This window comes from Triplophysa rosa, linkage group LG12 (assembly GCF_024868665.1).
Source record: "Triplophysa rosa linkage group LG12, Trosa_1v2, whole genome shotgun sequence".
NCBI lineage: Eukaryota > Metazoa > Chordata > Actinopteri > Cypriniformes > Nemacheilidae > Triplophysa > Triplophysa rosa.
The window spans coordinates 15,069,988-15,084,340 of record NC_079901.1 but is presented as its reverse complement, the minus strand read 5'-3'; the positions used below and the strand labels follow the sequence as shown (position 1 = coordinate 15,084,340).

General features: G+C 39.9%; 1 protein-coding gene across 4 annotated transcripts in view; it reads right to left on the bottom strand.

Moving 5' to 3' along the window:
* Nucleotides 1–403: 403 nt before the first annotated feature.
* chd2 (chromodomain helicase DNA binding protein 2) overlaps nt 404–14,353 on the bottom strand; it is a 36,619-nt gene continuing 22,669 nt past the window's right edge. For all 4 annotated transcript variants that reach the window (XM_057348715.1, XM_057348716.1, XM_057348717.1 and 1 more), the window contains 26 exons: nt 11,611–11,827; nt 11,433–11,522; nt 11,150–11,340; nt 10,775–10,963; nt 10,449–10,611; nt 10,205–10,357; nt 9,670–9,741; nt 9,124–9,273; nt 8,714–8,862; nt 8,508–8,604; nt 8,311–8,406; nt 7,807–7,977; nt 7,091–7,260; nt 6,968–7,009; nt 6,536–6,675; nt 6,318–6,456; nt 5,959–6,109; nt 5,710–5,832; nt 4,718–4,834; nt 4,455–4,592; nt 3,394–3,510; nt 3,105–3,283; nt 2,899–2,998; nt 2,627–2,810; nt 2,267–2,510; nt 404–2,178 (listed from right to left, as the gene is read on the bottom strand). In XM_057348715.1, the coding sequence (XP_057204698.1) occupies nt 1,881–2,178; nt 2,267–2,510; nt 2,627–2,810; nt 2,899–2,998; nt 3,105–3,283; nt 3,394–3,510; nt 4,455–4,592; nt 4,718–4,834; nt 5,710–5,832; nt 5,959–6,109; nt 6,318–6,456; nt 6,536–6,675; nt 6,968–7,009; nt 7,091–7,260; nt 7,807–7,977; nt 8,311–8,406; nt 8,508–8,604; nt 8,714–8,862; nt 9,124–9,273; nt 9,670–9,741; nt 10,205–10,357; nt 10,449–10,611; nt 10,775–10,963; nt 11,150–11,340; nt 11,433–11,522; nt 11,611–11,827 (3,880 nt within the window). In that variant the 3' untranslated portion in view covers nt 404–1,880. The remainder of the gene's footprint in view (nt 2,179–2,266; nt 2,511–2,626; nt 2,811–2,898; nt 2,999–3,104; nt 3,284–3,393; nt 3,511–4,454; nt 4,593–4,717; nt 4,835–5,709; nt 5,833–5,958; nt 6,110–6,317; nt 6,457–6,535; nt 6,676–6,967; nt 7,010–7,090; nt 7,261–7,806; nt 7,978–8,310; nt 8,407–8,507; nt 8,605–8,713; nt 8,863–9,123; nt 9,274–9,669; nt 9,742–10,204; nt 10,358–10,448; nt 10,612–10,774; nt 10,964–11,149; nt 11,341–11,432; nt 11,523–11,610; nt 11,828–14,353) is intronic.

Here is a 14,353-nt window from a genome sequence, read left to right as displayed (position 1 = left end):
ATTTCTTCGATTATCTGCCATTTTGAAGGAATAAATTATATGCGAGATACATCGAAGGAACGTTACCATTACTCCAACTGTATATAGTATATAATTTGACTGTAGGTAACATACAATCTAATGCTATTAATATATTGAGATATATATTTAAAGTTATATTTCAAAAATATCAGAAATATGGCATGAAATACATTACCTCAGAAACCGCAGCCGTTCCTGTGGTGGAGTCAAGCGCACGCTGGACAAACAAAAAACTCGACAAACGTTGGCACGTTTTTCCTCTTTGGGAATTTAAAGTCAATATAATTCTAAAACCACTTCGATGAAATAATAAAAAATAATGCCGACCAACGTTGTTTCTTTTGCATCACATTGAGTAATAAAAGACACAGACATGTCCAAGATGTAGGAAACTTTAATACATATAGGTCTATAAACATTATGTACAGTACAATTAATCTGAACAGTGGCTTTTCACAAATATAAATTATTTAAGTTGGCTTATCACGAAGCTTAACACACATCTGTGGAGTGTGAGCAGGACCTTGATTGGGAAGAGGAGAAACATCTTCAATATTTCAGAGCCCACATCTCACTTCACTGCCACCATGATCTTTTGGATTTCAGCGCACCAACTTGTTCCCCACCCACCATAGCTGGCTGAACATGCATTTCATTAAAACTCCATCCTGGCAAATGTTTTAAATACACAACAGAATAATACTGCATCTCATACATCCTTATACCAAACTGGTGTTTCAGTCTACACAAGAATAAGGCACAGATGGAGAAACACAACACATAAACAATCAATGAATGGTATTTACCAGCATGCCAGTCTGAGAATGTTTGGCACGAAATAGCTTGTGACACCCAATCACTCTATGAACACACATCTTTCCATACACACAGTACTCATATTTCCACTTGAAGGTCAAAAAGATCGGCATTGTTAGCACATTCAAACCGGGAAAAGAACTTGAGAGGAAAATAAATTCAGGTAATGTCTATCATTACTACATATTCAAAAACAAGCGAGTAGCTGTCCTTTAGTGCAATACAAAGATGCTACAGTACAGATTATACGACAACTGACCAGAAAGTGGATTCAGATGGTGCCATGTGTTACAGAAAATAAGACAACGATAGCTTACATGTTATAATTATCTAGTGTTCTGACAAACAGGTCTTCATAGACCCTGAATACTGTTCAGCCTAATTTTCTTTATAAGGCTACTGTCCTCTGAAAGGGTCTTTGTGCATTGCATTACAAAAAGAGGACCTGCACACAAATTTAATTCAATAAATTGAGCAAATGTTCATTCTGCTGCATCACAAATACAGAATTGATAATATCGGAGACCGATTTGTTGTCTTCAAAATATGTTTGATGACAGGAAACAGGGAAAACATATCCTACATGTTTTAAATAGCTCAACAGAACAATGACTAAACATCTGAAGGTGCAGTTAAAATCATTTTTCCCTACAAAAGGCTACTTTCATTAACCATTTTTTTTTTTTGCACAAATCAAAGTTCACAAAACAAAAGACATGAAAATCAAATTAAGGTTTGCTTCTGGGATACACACAAAAAATACACGAGGCACTTCCAACTTGGGCATAATTCAACACTCAATTATTACACCATAGTCCATAGGACTAACCATGCCTTATTTGTTCATTATCCACAGTCAAGAAAATGGCAGACCTAACCTGGTCGCTGAAACCTAGAAGACAGTCAAAGACAGTTGATAGGAAGAGCTCCAAAATTTGGACCTGGTTATGTCTCCTCCATTTACTGGGTGGCACAGACAATGGCCTTTCTGCCAAGTGGCAGCACCAGCGGTCTCTGCTCTGGCCAAATATTTACTTTAATATTCACGTTTTCCTGCTGTTCCAGTTGAAGTCCGTCACAGATTTCTGCTCTCCAGTTCTTTCTGCAGGTGAAATTGGTTCGAGAGGGGATTTTTGGGCTTGAGGGGAACGAGGATCAATCAGGGGTGGGGGTTTGTCTGGGTGAAAAGGGCGGTAGTGATCGGGCCCCACAGGGCCGTGATTCCCAATCGGTCCCCTGTGATCAGGCAACCTCCTGAAGTCTTGTGGATGCCCTCCTCCCCCTTGATGGTAATTCGGGGAACGGTATTCATCCGAGCGCCTCCTCTTGGGGTCTGGATGTCTGAGAGCAAAACAGCTATATCTTAGTGGTCATGCAATTATTACTCACCCTTTTGTTTCAAGACGGTCTAAAGAACAACAATGCTCACCTGTCATAATAGTCTCTGTGGCCCCGATGATCTCTGTCATTACCATATTGGTCATAGGGACGCTTGCGAGGTGAACCACTGTTACGGTAGCTCCCTGAGCTACGGTAATCATTGTGAGGCCGGCGATCGCCATAATGGTCCCTGTACCTGTGAGTGTCGTACGGGTGATGCCGATCCCCTTGCCAGGGTTGACTGCTGTTACCTGGGTAGCCATATTTACGGTCCCTTTGCCAATCTCCCCTGTCTGCCAAAAGATGTACAAGCACCACATGAGAAGTCACAAAAATGGCATTTACATAATTTGATTCCAACATCAAACTGTATTTGAACCAATCGAGGTCTGATAGTTCTGCAGCTCACCATCATTAGGGAAAGGCCTTTTATTAGATTGGTTGTATGGCTCTCTGTGATGGACATGAGGGGGAGGAGGTCCAGGCGGGTGATTGGCTGAAGGGTGAGTGCCTGTTGAATCCCGGCTTGACCCTGATGGCTCAGGTCGAAAGGGCTTCTTCTTGGCAGGACCGTCCTTTTTCTTTTGATCCTTCTGTATGAAGCATGAGAACAGAGTGAGTAAATGGTGGATAAAAAGAAGTGTATCTGAATAAACCTTTTAGCCTTTAAGCTGAGCTTACCTCTTCCTCTTGCGAGCGCTTCTTTTGAGCCATCTTATACAGCTTATGCAGCTTCCGAGCCCCAAACTCAGTAAATTTGGACACGAAAATCCAGAGGTTTCTGAAGGAAAAAATGTCAGTTAATGTTTTTCTTCTCAGAGTTCAGCATCGATATAAAGCGATGGAAGGATGACGGTTGATGTTTAGTGTGCTTGTGTGTGAGATACCTGCGCCACGTCTTGACGTGCTCGGGGTCGCTGTATGATTTGAGGCACTCAGTGATGCGGTCTCCGATCTTCAGCAGGCAGGTACGAGTGTGCTGCAGCTGTTCTTGTACTGACAGACCCTCATCTGGTTTATCCAACTGCTTCAGAGCTTTCTTCACTGGCCTCATCCTCTCCTTACACTAAAACATCAAAAGCAAATATTAATCACACAGTAGTTTGTACATACTAGTAAGATGTCTTTTAAAAGAATGACAAAATATCAGACACAAAATGAGAATTTAACACTCACAATACTGAATGTCTCCTGATCCAACTCATCATCTTCCTCTCCAATTGGTATCGGCTCACTTCCAGCAGTGATGTGCACTGGACCCTGAGCCTTCTTCCCTTTGCCTCCTGGTTTGGCCTGAAAATTTGAGAAGTTGAGCAGATGAAAGACACAATCTCATTCACAGATAATATATGGTTTTATTTTACCTCTTTATACTGGTATTCAGGTTTACAGAACCTGGATTCAAACACACTTAAAGGAACAGTTCACCCAAAAATGAAAATTCTGTCTTCATTTACTTATCCTCAAGTTGTTCCAAATCTGTAGAAATTTCTTTGTTCTGATGAACACGCAATGATGAACCAAAACAGTTCTTGGCCACCATTGACTACCATAGTAGGAAAAATGGCTTTATACATTTCGTTGTTCTGTTGAGCACAAAATAAGATATTTTGAAGAATGTACAAACGCAAACAGGGGCACTTTTGACAACCACTGTCTAATTTTTCCTACTACGGCAGTCAATGATGACCAAGAACTGTTTGGTTACAAGCATTCTTCCAAATATCTTTCTCTTTGTTCATCAGAACAAATACATGTATACAAATTTGGAACAACTCGAGGGTGAGTAAATGTTGACAGTTTTTATCCCTTTAAGGCTGTTGTATAGTCTTAGTTTTTCTGCCTGCTGTTATGTCTTTGCAAAAGTCTTAGGCACATTAGATGTTTAACCAAACATACTATATATTTATTCCACAGTGAGCCCAAACTGATGCATTTGATGTATACATACTGCAACCTAGTGGTACCTTTTAATAATGCATTTTATCTCATGCACAAAATGCAATACAGCCTGAATACAGCCTAAACTTAATTGTTTTTTTTAAAGAGAAATTATTATATTGGGAACGTAGACAATTAAGTTATAATAGTATAATTAAACTTTTGGTTTGTTAAATCAACTCACAACCATTGAGCCTAGTATGGTAGTGAAATATAGCACTTAAGCCCAGGTGTCTAAAGGAAACACTCTGTAGAGAAACATAATACTAAAGACTCAATGGCAGCATCTGAAATACCTTCTCTTTTTTGGACTTGCAGCGCTTTTTGTCCTTCTCCCCCTCCTTTTCTTTTTTAGGAGTTCCTGTTTTTTCTTTGTTCTCTTTGTTATCCTTTTTCTGTTTCTTCTTTGTGGGTGATTTTTCTGCTCCGTCGTCCTGGAAAAAAAGAGAGAATTGTAAAAATGCAGTCTAAGCGGTTAGGGCTGTTTATTTAGATTCCTTATGTTGTTGAGTCTATAGTGTTAGACAGTATGAGATGTGGTGCACTGAAAATAACATACCTTCACTTCTCCCTCCTCTGATGGGTTGTCAGAGAGACGAGGAGAGGAAATCTCATTAGCCAGCTCGTTGTTTGGGGCCTTTTTTTTCGTTCGAGGTTTCCTCTTTTTGGCTTTGGTCTGGTAAGTGGAAGGACATAGTTTAATCTTCAATCATTTTAGTCTGCAATTTATTCTTTGAGGTCCAAAACTAGTTGGTTAAATAGTTGTTGGAAATTATATGAAAAAATATTCAGGAGGAATACACTAAACCCCACAAACCCCTCAGACTGATGATCAATGTACATTGGGTCTCATTCATGAAACACGAGCAGAACAAATTTTTGTGTAAATCGTTCGTAAAGTCATTCCAACATAAATTTTGGGATTCATGAAAATGTTTGTATTTTCAAAATGTTAGTTGGTATGAAAGAAATGTACACCTGCTCCATACCACGTGTAAATAGTGCGTAAAACCGCATGTAGCGTTCTGTATTATTTTAGACAAACTGATGACACTGCATTTTGATGCACTATGTATCATAATGATATTTCACGAGTTCTTTTGCCCAGTCTTTAAACATTTTTTACTTTTTAACTTTGGGTAAAACGCAGAGCTCGTCACTGTCCGTTTTTACACAGCCGTCCAATCACAGTGAAGAAGAGGCGGGACAAACACTACCTTGACAAACCATTATGCACAACAACGGAGAAGTTAATATTAATGGTAACAGCATTTTCATATTAAGTAATATTCTTCTAAATAAGATACTAGTAACAAGAAGGCTAACTGTTGCGGATATTCTAAATCACAGCAACCAACGCATGTCCGGAATAAAGCGCGGTGCCTCCAAAGCGCTCTCAGGCTCCTCCAGCTGGTCGTTTTCAGAAGAGCATCAGGTATTAATATTTTAGCTGGCTAAAAACGCTTTGGTGGACACAGTTTAACAGATTGGCGGGGATTATGCTAATTGTGAATGAGCGTGCATGCTTGGTTGTAGATTGCTTATGATCACCTCATCTCCTGCTTTTGCTGTATCTTGGTTTTCCTGTTCTTTCTTCAGCATCTTGAGCAAGTAGTCCGCTCGCATCTGTAACTGCTTTGCCTGAGGTTTCTTGTTAGGGTCATCTGGTAGAATCTACAAATACGGACAACAAGAAAGTACTTAACGTCAATTACACGGCCAACCTGAGCATCAGAGATCTCTATTTTTTACCTCCCAGGAATTTTTGAAACATTCATTGGCAAAAAACTGACTCTGTACCTTCTCTGAGAGTTTGAGATCAGGGTCGGTCTTAATCAGGTCCCAGTTGCTGTAGCCGTGCTCGAAGATGCCCAATAACAGCTGAGTGTCATCATTAATATCCCAGTCTACATCAAAATGGGGTGTTTTCACTCGACAGGTCAGCTGAAATCTGGCCATTAAAAAAGAAGAAAGTCATTCATAACCATTGCTCAGCTTTATGAGAACCATCCAATCAAATTCAAGAGGGTTGTAAATCTCACTCCAATGACCAATGAGTATTCCACACTGCAGTCAAGTAATATACAACTACTGAATAACGTCCTACAATAAACAAAGATCACTATAATACAGCCTTGACATTTGTGATCCGGGCTTACTTGCTCCTTTCCGCAGGATTTGAAGGCACAGATTTATGGAGTGGCTCTAAATCTTCTTCATGCTGGATAATGGACTTTGCATTGACCTGAACCCCTGAGATCTTGATGTTGATGCCTCTTCTTTTCCCAGGTCCTTTAGCTTCAATAAAAGTATTACATACATTAAGAGAATGTGTCATCTAATATTATTTTACTTCAATTTGGTAACATTGACAGACCTTCCACAGGGTTTTCCTTCATGTGTTCCTCGTGCTCTTGTACTGCAGTCACACAGCTGTTGTGCAGCAGTTCTCCCAATCGCTTCAGGTCTGCTATAGATTTATCTACCAGCTCAGAGTCACGGGCAATCGCCTCCAACCTGAAGAAAACCAGCCGTGACCGGTTAGAGTATTGCTTTTTACACCACATGAAAATAAAGATACGTCATAAAACTAAGAGGGTCAAAACACATGAAGATCATTAATTAAAAGTATAAGCCCATGTTCCAAGCTTTCGAAAGCCATAAAAACCTTTGTGTGATAAACATTACAATAATACCAGTTGTTATTCCCCGTAAATCTTGGTAAATAAGTAGAAAAGGAATATTTTTGAATTACAACACAAAACATCTAAATTTATTGTTCTTCGTAACAAACTGGTGTATTTCTTACTTCTCAAGCGGTGCTCCAAATTTCTTATATGCCTTTATGAACCTGAAAGCAAACAAACAATTAAGTGCTTAAACAGTTTAAATGTCTCACTTTAATAAGAAACTGGATGTTCTGTTCTCTTACCTGCGGATCTCAGCGTCTGTAAATCCCTCGACGTTGTTTTTGCGAGCTCTCGGCCTGCCTCTTCGCTTGGGCCGTTTGTCATCCCCGCTGTCATCTGATTCGCTGTCAGAGCCTGAGGTTCTCTGCTTCAGTTTTGATCCCACATCACTGTCACTGTCATTAGCTTGTGCCTAAAAACATCATTAAACTGTTTTAACAAACCCAATCACCATGTTTTCATGTAGCTTTGCAGGCTGTACTGTACTTGTATCTGTTGGTTTTATGCCCTTAACCAAACAAAAGCAATATTAAAAAAGTGATTTAACTCAATATTTTGCGCTAAAACATCTAAGCAAAAAAATCAAAACAAGAGTAATGAGCATGTGGTTATTAACGCACACATTCTTATCGCTGGGGAGTCCAGCACGCTGTAAAACTTAATGACTCATTTCCAAAAGCTACGATGCCACATATTTGCACATGTTCTGCTATCCCGGGGGAATGCAGCACTCGGCTATAAAATCTAATGAGTCATTGCGGTCTGCGTAACATATCACAGATCCAGCTTAAGGAGAGAGGACGAGTGTTGAAATGCCACAGGGAGCCCTTCACACTGCCCTCTCATGTACTTACATTAATGACATATGTGTAAATGTACACTGACTTGCATGTATGTACTGTACATATGGTGACGCTAATACGTGGATCATCAGGTTATTCTAGAAACACCTCCTCACCCTTTTGTTGGAGCTCCTACTTCTGGGCAGCATGTAGATGTCTTCCATCTCTTTCTGTTTCTGTTCCTCCTCCACCTTCTTTCGCTGGTCTTCAGGAATGATGTCATCCCAGTCTCGCACAGGCTTCTCCTCAAGCTCTGGAGTGCTTTCATCCATGGTGAAGTTTGCTACCTGCCAGAAAACATACCTAGTTCACGCTCAGACCAATCAGAAGCCCAGGAGAGAATTTTAAGGTTTGCCGATTAACAAAACCCTAGAATAGAAATAATCCCGCACTTATTTTTAATATTTCAAGTACAGCACCAGTCAACTCTGGAAAAAGTGAGAGGTTAATGATATTAACCCTTTTTATTAAAAAAAATAGTTCGCAGACAATATCAACTGTTTTAATTTTGTAATCAATATTGTAAAAATAACTTTTGTCTGATAGTACTGACTGCAAATGTTTTTAGATGTTTCAGCATCATCTGTGTTTGCATTTGTTGTCCATAAACTCCTTAGTACCTTGAACTGTGACAGAAGCTCATCTGTGGCACTCCCTAATCCCTGATCACTCTCTCTTGTTTCAGCAAGCCGCAAGATCTCATCGATGTCCATTTCCTGTAACAGAACGTCGCCTCATTACCCAACATATAAAATTCTCCAATGTCTATGACAAATGTGAGATTAAACCAGCTTATGTTTTTGATGATGGTACATACCTGTGGTTCTGATTCCTCTCCCTCAGCTTCTTTGAACAAATCCTCTGCTCCAAACTTTAAGATTGCTGTCAACTCTTCTTTATTGAAGGGGTTTGAGCTAGAAAAAGTGAACAAGTAGATACACATTACTTGTTATATTTTGAGTTGTAAACACTTTTTGTATCCTCCCGGTCAATATTGTCCCCGTGTAATTTTGAGGTTCACACTTTGAATTTCCAGAGTTGTTATCCAGGACGGTTCGCCCAGTGGTGTCCATTCTCTGAATGACGAGATGGTCAAGAACCATCTTCTTTTTTGCCCTTTCTATAATGTCCTCCTCCACCGTGCCTTTGGTGACCAGACGATAGATATTCACCTATGCAGGTAATCAAGTACATAAATTGAATTGCATGCATAGACGCACGCACTTAATATTAATTTATTTAATATGTTTTTGTATACGAATTGTGTTCAATTGAATTAAAACTACTGAACAGTTATAGATTTTTTGTTGAGGTCTACCGGAAGTTAAGTTTGGGCCACATAACTTTGTCTATGTTGTTGCCCCAGAAACCGACTATAAAAATCTCATCCTTACCAATGCGTGGTTACACATTACATCAAAAGTTTTACATACTTGTTTTTTCTGGCCAATCCTGTGGGCTCTGGCCTGGGCCTGAAGATCATTCTGTGGATTCCAGTCTGAGTCAAAGATGACCACCGTGTCGGCAGAGGCCAGGTTAATTCCAAGCCCTCCTGCACGTGTGGACAGCAGAAAACAGAAGTCCTGAGGAAAAAACAGAGAAATTAAGTTGGATGATTACATTTTTATCACTGATTAGGCTCAAATTAACTGTATAGAACCACAGGACAGTAACTAAGTGCTTAACATGATTTGAGCTGATTTTTAAGGTACTACATTGGTTGCTTTTATATGTGCAACATACATTTGCCTTTATGTACCAATCCAATGCAATAATTTAGATTTGAATGGCATTGTCGCTCTCCTATCTCCAAAAATTGCTCTAGGCCTGCATTTCCCACAGATCATGCATTCCCAGCAATGAGCTCAACTGAGCTCTGACGTAAAGCGTTGATGGACCATCACAACCAAAACAAATGTCTCAGGACATTGAAGTTCTGCCCATAAAAACAAACAGCCATGCCACATATTGCTTCTTACCTCAGAGCCTTCAGCATTAAAGTGGTCCAATGCTTGCTTTCTGATCTCTCCCTTGATAGAGCCGTCCAAACGCTGAACATTAAAAAACACACAGACACAGTTAAAGAATGTCAAACCTGGCACCTCAACCAAACTAGGGCACCTCCGGCTAGAAAAGCTTCCACAAAATCCCAAAACCCTCTTTAAACCAATATTCCTTTAAGTGCGAGTGAAGATATTTTGGCACACCAAAACAACATCGAGACGCTAGCTGTGTGAACGTTCAAACGATCAAAAAATAACCGGTGGATAAAAATAGGAACTTGCTGTCAGAGCATCCCAACTGCAAACCTGACACATGATTCCCTAAATCATCCGAGCCAAATACCAGCCGGCTCGAACACAAGCTACACCTCAAAAACTTACCACAGATCTAAAGCTAGAACAAAAGAGAACCTGCAAATAAGTAACTCAAATTTTTTTAAGTAAGTTGTATTTTTCTGCATTATACCTATTAGCACTATTCCTTCAGCACAGTGGTTATCTTAGATCATACCTGGAATTGATATCGTTTGAAAGACAGGTAATCTGCAAGTATGTCCAACATGCGGACCATCTGCGAGAAGATGAGAACACGGTTTCCTCTCTCCCTCAGTCGTGTGAGCAGCTTATCCAGAAGAACCAGCTTCCCACTGCCACGCACCACAGCCTGAACATACACCAACCAACACCTTGAAACTAATGTTCTACAAAGACCAAATCACTGTTTTCCAATTTCCACACATCTCAGTCAGCTGTACCTGCAGCCGCTCTTGTGCCGTTTCAGTCTCACTGTCCTCCGGGTGTTTGATGAGGAAACCATGGTTACAGCATTTCTTCAGCTCCATCACGATGTTAAGAAAGCCAGAGGAGCTGCCCCGGGTGCCCTTAGACAAAGCTTTGTAGTTTCTTGTTAGGATCCACCTTAAAAATGTCACAGGAGCAATGATGAAAGACCTGCATTCCAATTGAAATCTGGAATCTAGATTTGGCTCAATCATGAATTTGGCATTTAAGAGCTACGTTATCAAATGCACGAGCCTGCAGACTTGGAAAGTAGCGTGAAATTGGATGAAACTGTCCTTACTTGTAGAACTGTTTCTGCTGGGCGGACATGTCGACTCGGAGGATTTGCTCCACTTTAGCAGGCAGGGATTTCTCGACGTCTTTCTTGACACGCCGCAGCAGGAAAGGCTCCAGAACTTTGTGCAGGCTCTGATATCCGTTCTCCCTGCCTTTACCATGCTCATCCTCAAAATCCTCCCAGGACTCAAACCTGATGGGAAGTAAAGTCAAAAGCATTAATGGCTGCTCTTTCATCATCCAAAGTAAACCTAAACAGAGCATCATCCAGATCTTGGTTCCTGTAACCAATGATAATCAAATATGCAACACATTTTTAAATGGGCCACGTACAATAACATTTTCGACGCCCTGAACTCTCATGACTGTGTCCACCTACTTTTCAGGCATCAGAAAGTGCAAAAGGGACCACAGCTCCTTGAGGGAGTTCTGCAGCGGAGTCCCTGTGATGAGCAGCCTGTGATTGGATCTGAAGTCAATCAGAGTTTTGTACAGAAGTGAATCATCATTCTTAAGCCGGTGAGCTTCATCAACTCCCAGAAAGGCCCAGTTTATATTGCCCAACACTCCCTGCACACACAAGCAATATCTCGCTTATTAAGCATGTATTTCCACGACACAGATTAAAACAAAAGTGAATCAAATCCAAAGACTTGTCATACCTTATCCTTCAGTAGAATTTCATACGTGGTCAAAAGTGCATTGAACTTGATTCTTTTTGTCTGCTGATGGATCCATTCGTAGTCACGGATCTGGTCAACAAGAGATGGTTATAGCTCAAGATGGCAAAGTAAGAGGTCGTTTCTGTATTTGAGGTTTGATTATCTCAGCATGGCTTACTGTCTTTCTGCTTGAGACATCTCCCAGGTAGACCACTACATTCATATCAGGTGCCCAGATATTAAACTCCCTCTGCCAGGAGGTGAGAGTTGACAGGGGAACCACCACCAGGAAGGGCCCATAAAGCTGATGTTGATGGAAAAGGTAAGACAGGAAGGAGATGGTCTGAATGGTCTTACCAAGACCCATTTCATCAGCCAAGATAACACTGTTACACCTGCAGAGATGAAAAAGAAACACTGAAAAGGTTATAAAATGTCCAGCCAAAAATATAATTCTAAGAGGAATCACTTTTACAAAAGCATGATACAATCACGTAGTATAGGGGTTTACAAACATTTTTGTCATTTTTCAGGCCAAGTCATATTCCTTTAACCGACACTTTATCTAAATAGTCGAAACCAATAGCGTTTTAAAGGGAGATGTTTTGAACCACTTTACGTAGTACTGCCAGTTTGCGTATTATAAAAGCTATTTTAAATCTATGAAAAATTATACTTGCCTAGACAAATAATCAACCATCTACAACTTTTCAGTGCATTTTTTAATTTATCTTATAAGACCAAACAATGTTTTCCAAAACTCTTAATAATTAACAGAAAAAAAGAACAAAATAAAAGCACCACTAAAGACCAAACATTTTGCTTGTATTTGTCTCCAGAGTGCTTTTCACTTTTTCTGCCTTTGGCTGTGAAACCATATTCCTGAAGCTTGGCTACACCTGACACCCGTCTCAGTGTTTGACTAGCTAGAGTGACTAGTTACAGTGTTTGACTAGCTTTTCCAAGGCGACCGTTAAGAAGGTAGCCTATCCCTTTACGTCTCCCAGCGGTAAGTCAAAACTTTAACCATAGTCTGTGTTCCTCCCACTCATCTGTTATAAATGTTACTGCTTCCAAATGCATAGAGACTGTGTCTGTCCCCCGAATAATACTACAAAATAACAAAATAGCCAAATCTCAGAGAAAAAATCTAATCGTGATTAAACCTGAGGACAATGTAATAAACGACCAAAACAAACTCATAAAGTTCGGCCTACTTAATATTAGATCACTAAATTCAAAAGCAGTTATTGTAAATGAAATGATCACAGACAACAATTTTGATATACTTTGCCTTACCGAAACCTGGCTTAAACCAAATGATTATTACGGTCTAAATGAGTGTACACCACCAAGCTACTGTTATATGCATGAGCCACGTCCGGTTGGTCGAGGTGGCGGTGTCGCAACAATCTTTAGAGACTTTCTTACTGTAACTCAGAGAACGGAGCATAAATTTAAATCATTTGAAGTGCTTGCGTTGAACATAATTGTTCCAATTGACAGTAAAAAACCATTGCTTTCTTGTACGTTGGCTACAGTGTATAGACCCCCTGGTCCCTACACTGATTTTCTGAAAGAGTTTGCGGACTTCCTATCGGACCTATTGGTTAACGTTGATAAAGTACTAATTGTCGGAGACTTTAATATCCACGTAGATAGTGCTAACGATGCATTAGCAGTGGCGTTTACAGAGCTATTACACTCTTTTGGAGTAACACAACACATCAATGGACCCACTCATCGATTTAATCATACACTAGACTTGATTATATCTCACGGAGCCGATCTAACCAATATAGATATTATACCTCAAAGCGACGATGTCACTGATCACTATCTTATAACATGTACACTGCGCACTGCAGAAATCAGCCGTTTAACTCGTTATCGACAGGGTAGAACAATTACCTCGACTACTAAAGATAGTTTCACAAAGAGCTTGCCAGATCTGACTCCTTTAATAACCATACCAATAAATATAGAATCGCTCGATGACATGACCAGCAAATTGGGCACTATTTTCTCTAATACATTAGAAGCTGTCGCACCTATGAAGTCAAAAAAGATTAATGAGAAAAACGCAGCACCATGGTACAATAGCACCACTCGCGCCCTTAAAAGAGAAACACGTAAACTGGAGCGCAAATGGAAACAAACCCAATTAGAGGTCTTTAAAATTGCGTGGAAAGAGAGTGCAAACTGTTATAAAAAGGCACTAAAAGCAGCAAAGGCTGAGCACCTCCGTAACCTCATAGAAACTAACAAAAACAATCCAAGGTTTTTATTTAGTACAGTTGCTAAACTAACAAATAAACAGACTTCACCTGACCTGGGTATTCCGCCGCACCTTGGTAGCAATGATTTCATGAATTTTTTTACAGAGAAAATCGAAAACATACGAGACAAAATAGTAAAAACTCAACCTCCAAGTCTGTCCTATAAATTAGTACCAACCATCGCCCCAAAAGAAAGGCTACAGTGTTTTTCACCTATAAAACAGGAAGATTTAATTAAACTTATTGCAACATCTAAACCTACAACTTGCTTATTAGACCCCATACCAACTAAATTATTAAAAGAGTTATTACCCGTTGCAATTGAGCCCATTTATAACATTATCAACTCGTCAATTAATCTAGGCCATGTCCCAGGAGCCTTTAAACTGGCCGTCATTAAGCCTCTTATCAAGAAACCAAACTTAGACCCCAATGAACTAGGAAACTATAGACCGATTTCAAATCTCCCTTTCCTGTCTAAAATACTAGAAAAAGTAGTGTCCACTCAGTTGTGCTCTTTCTTACAAAATAATGACATACACGAAAAATTCCAGTCAGGCTTTAGACCGCATCATAGTACTGAAACTGCGCTCGTTAAAATTACAAACGACCTGCTTATAGCATCAGATAAAGGTAACATCT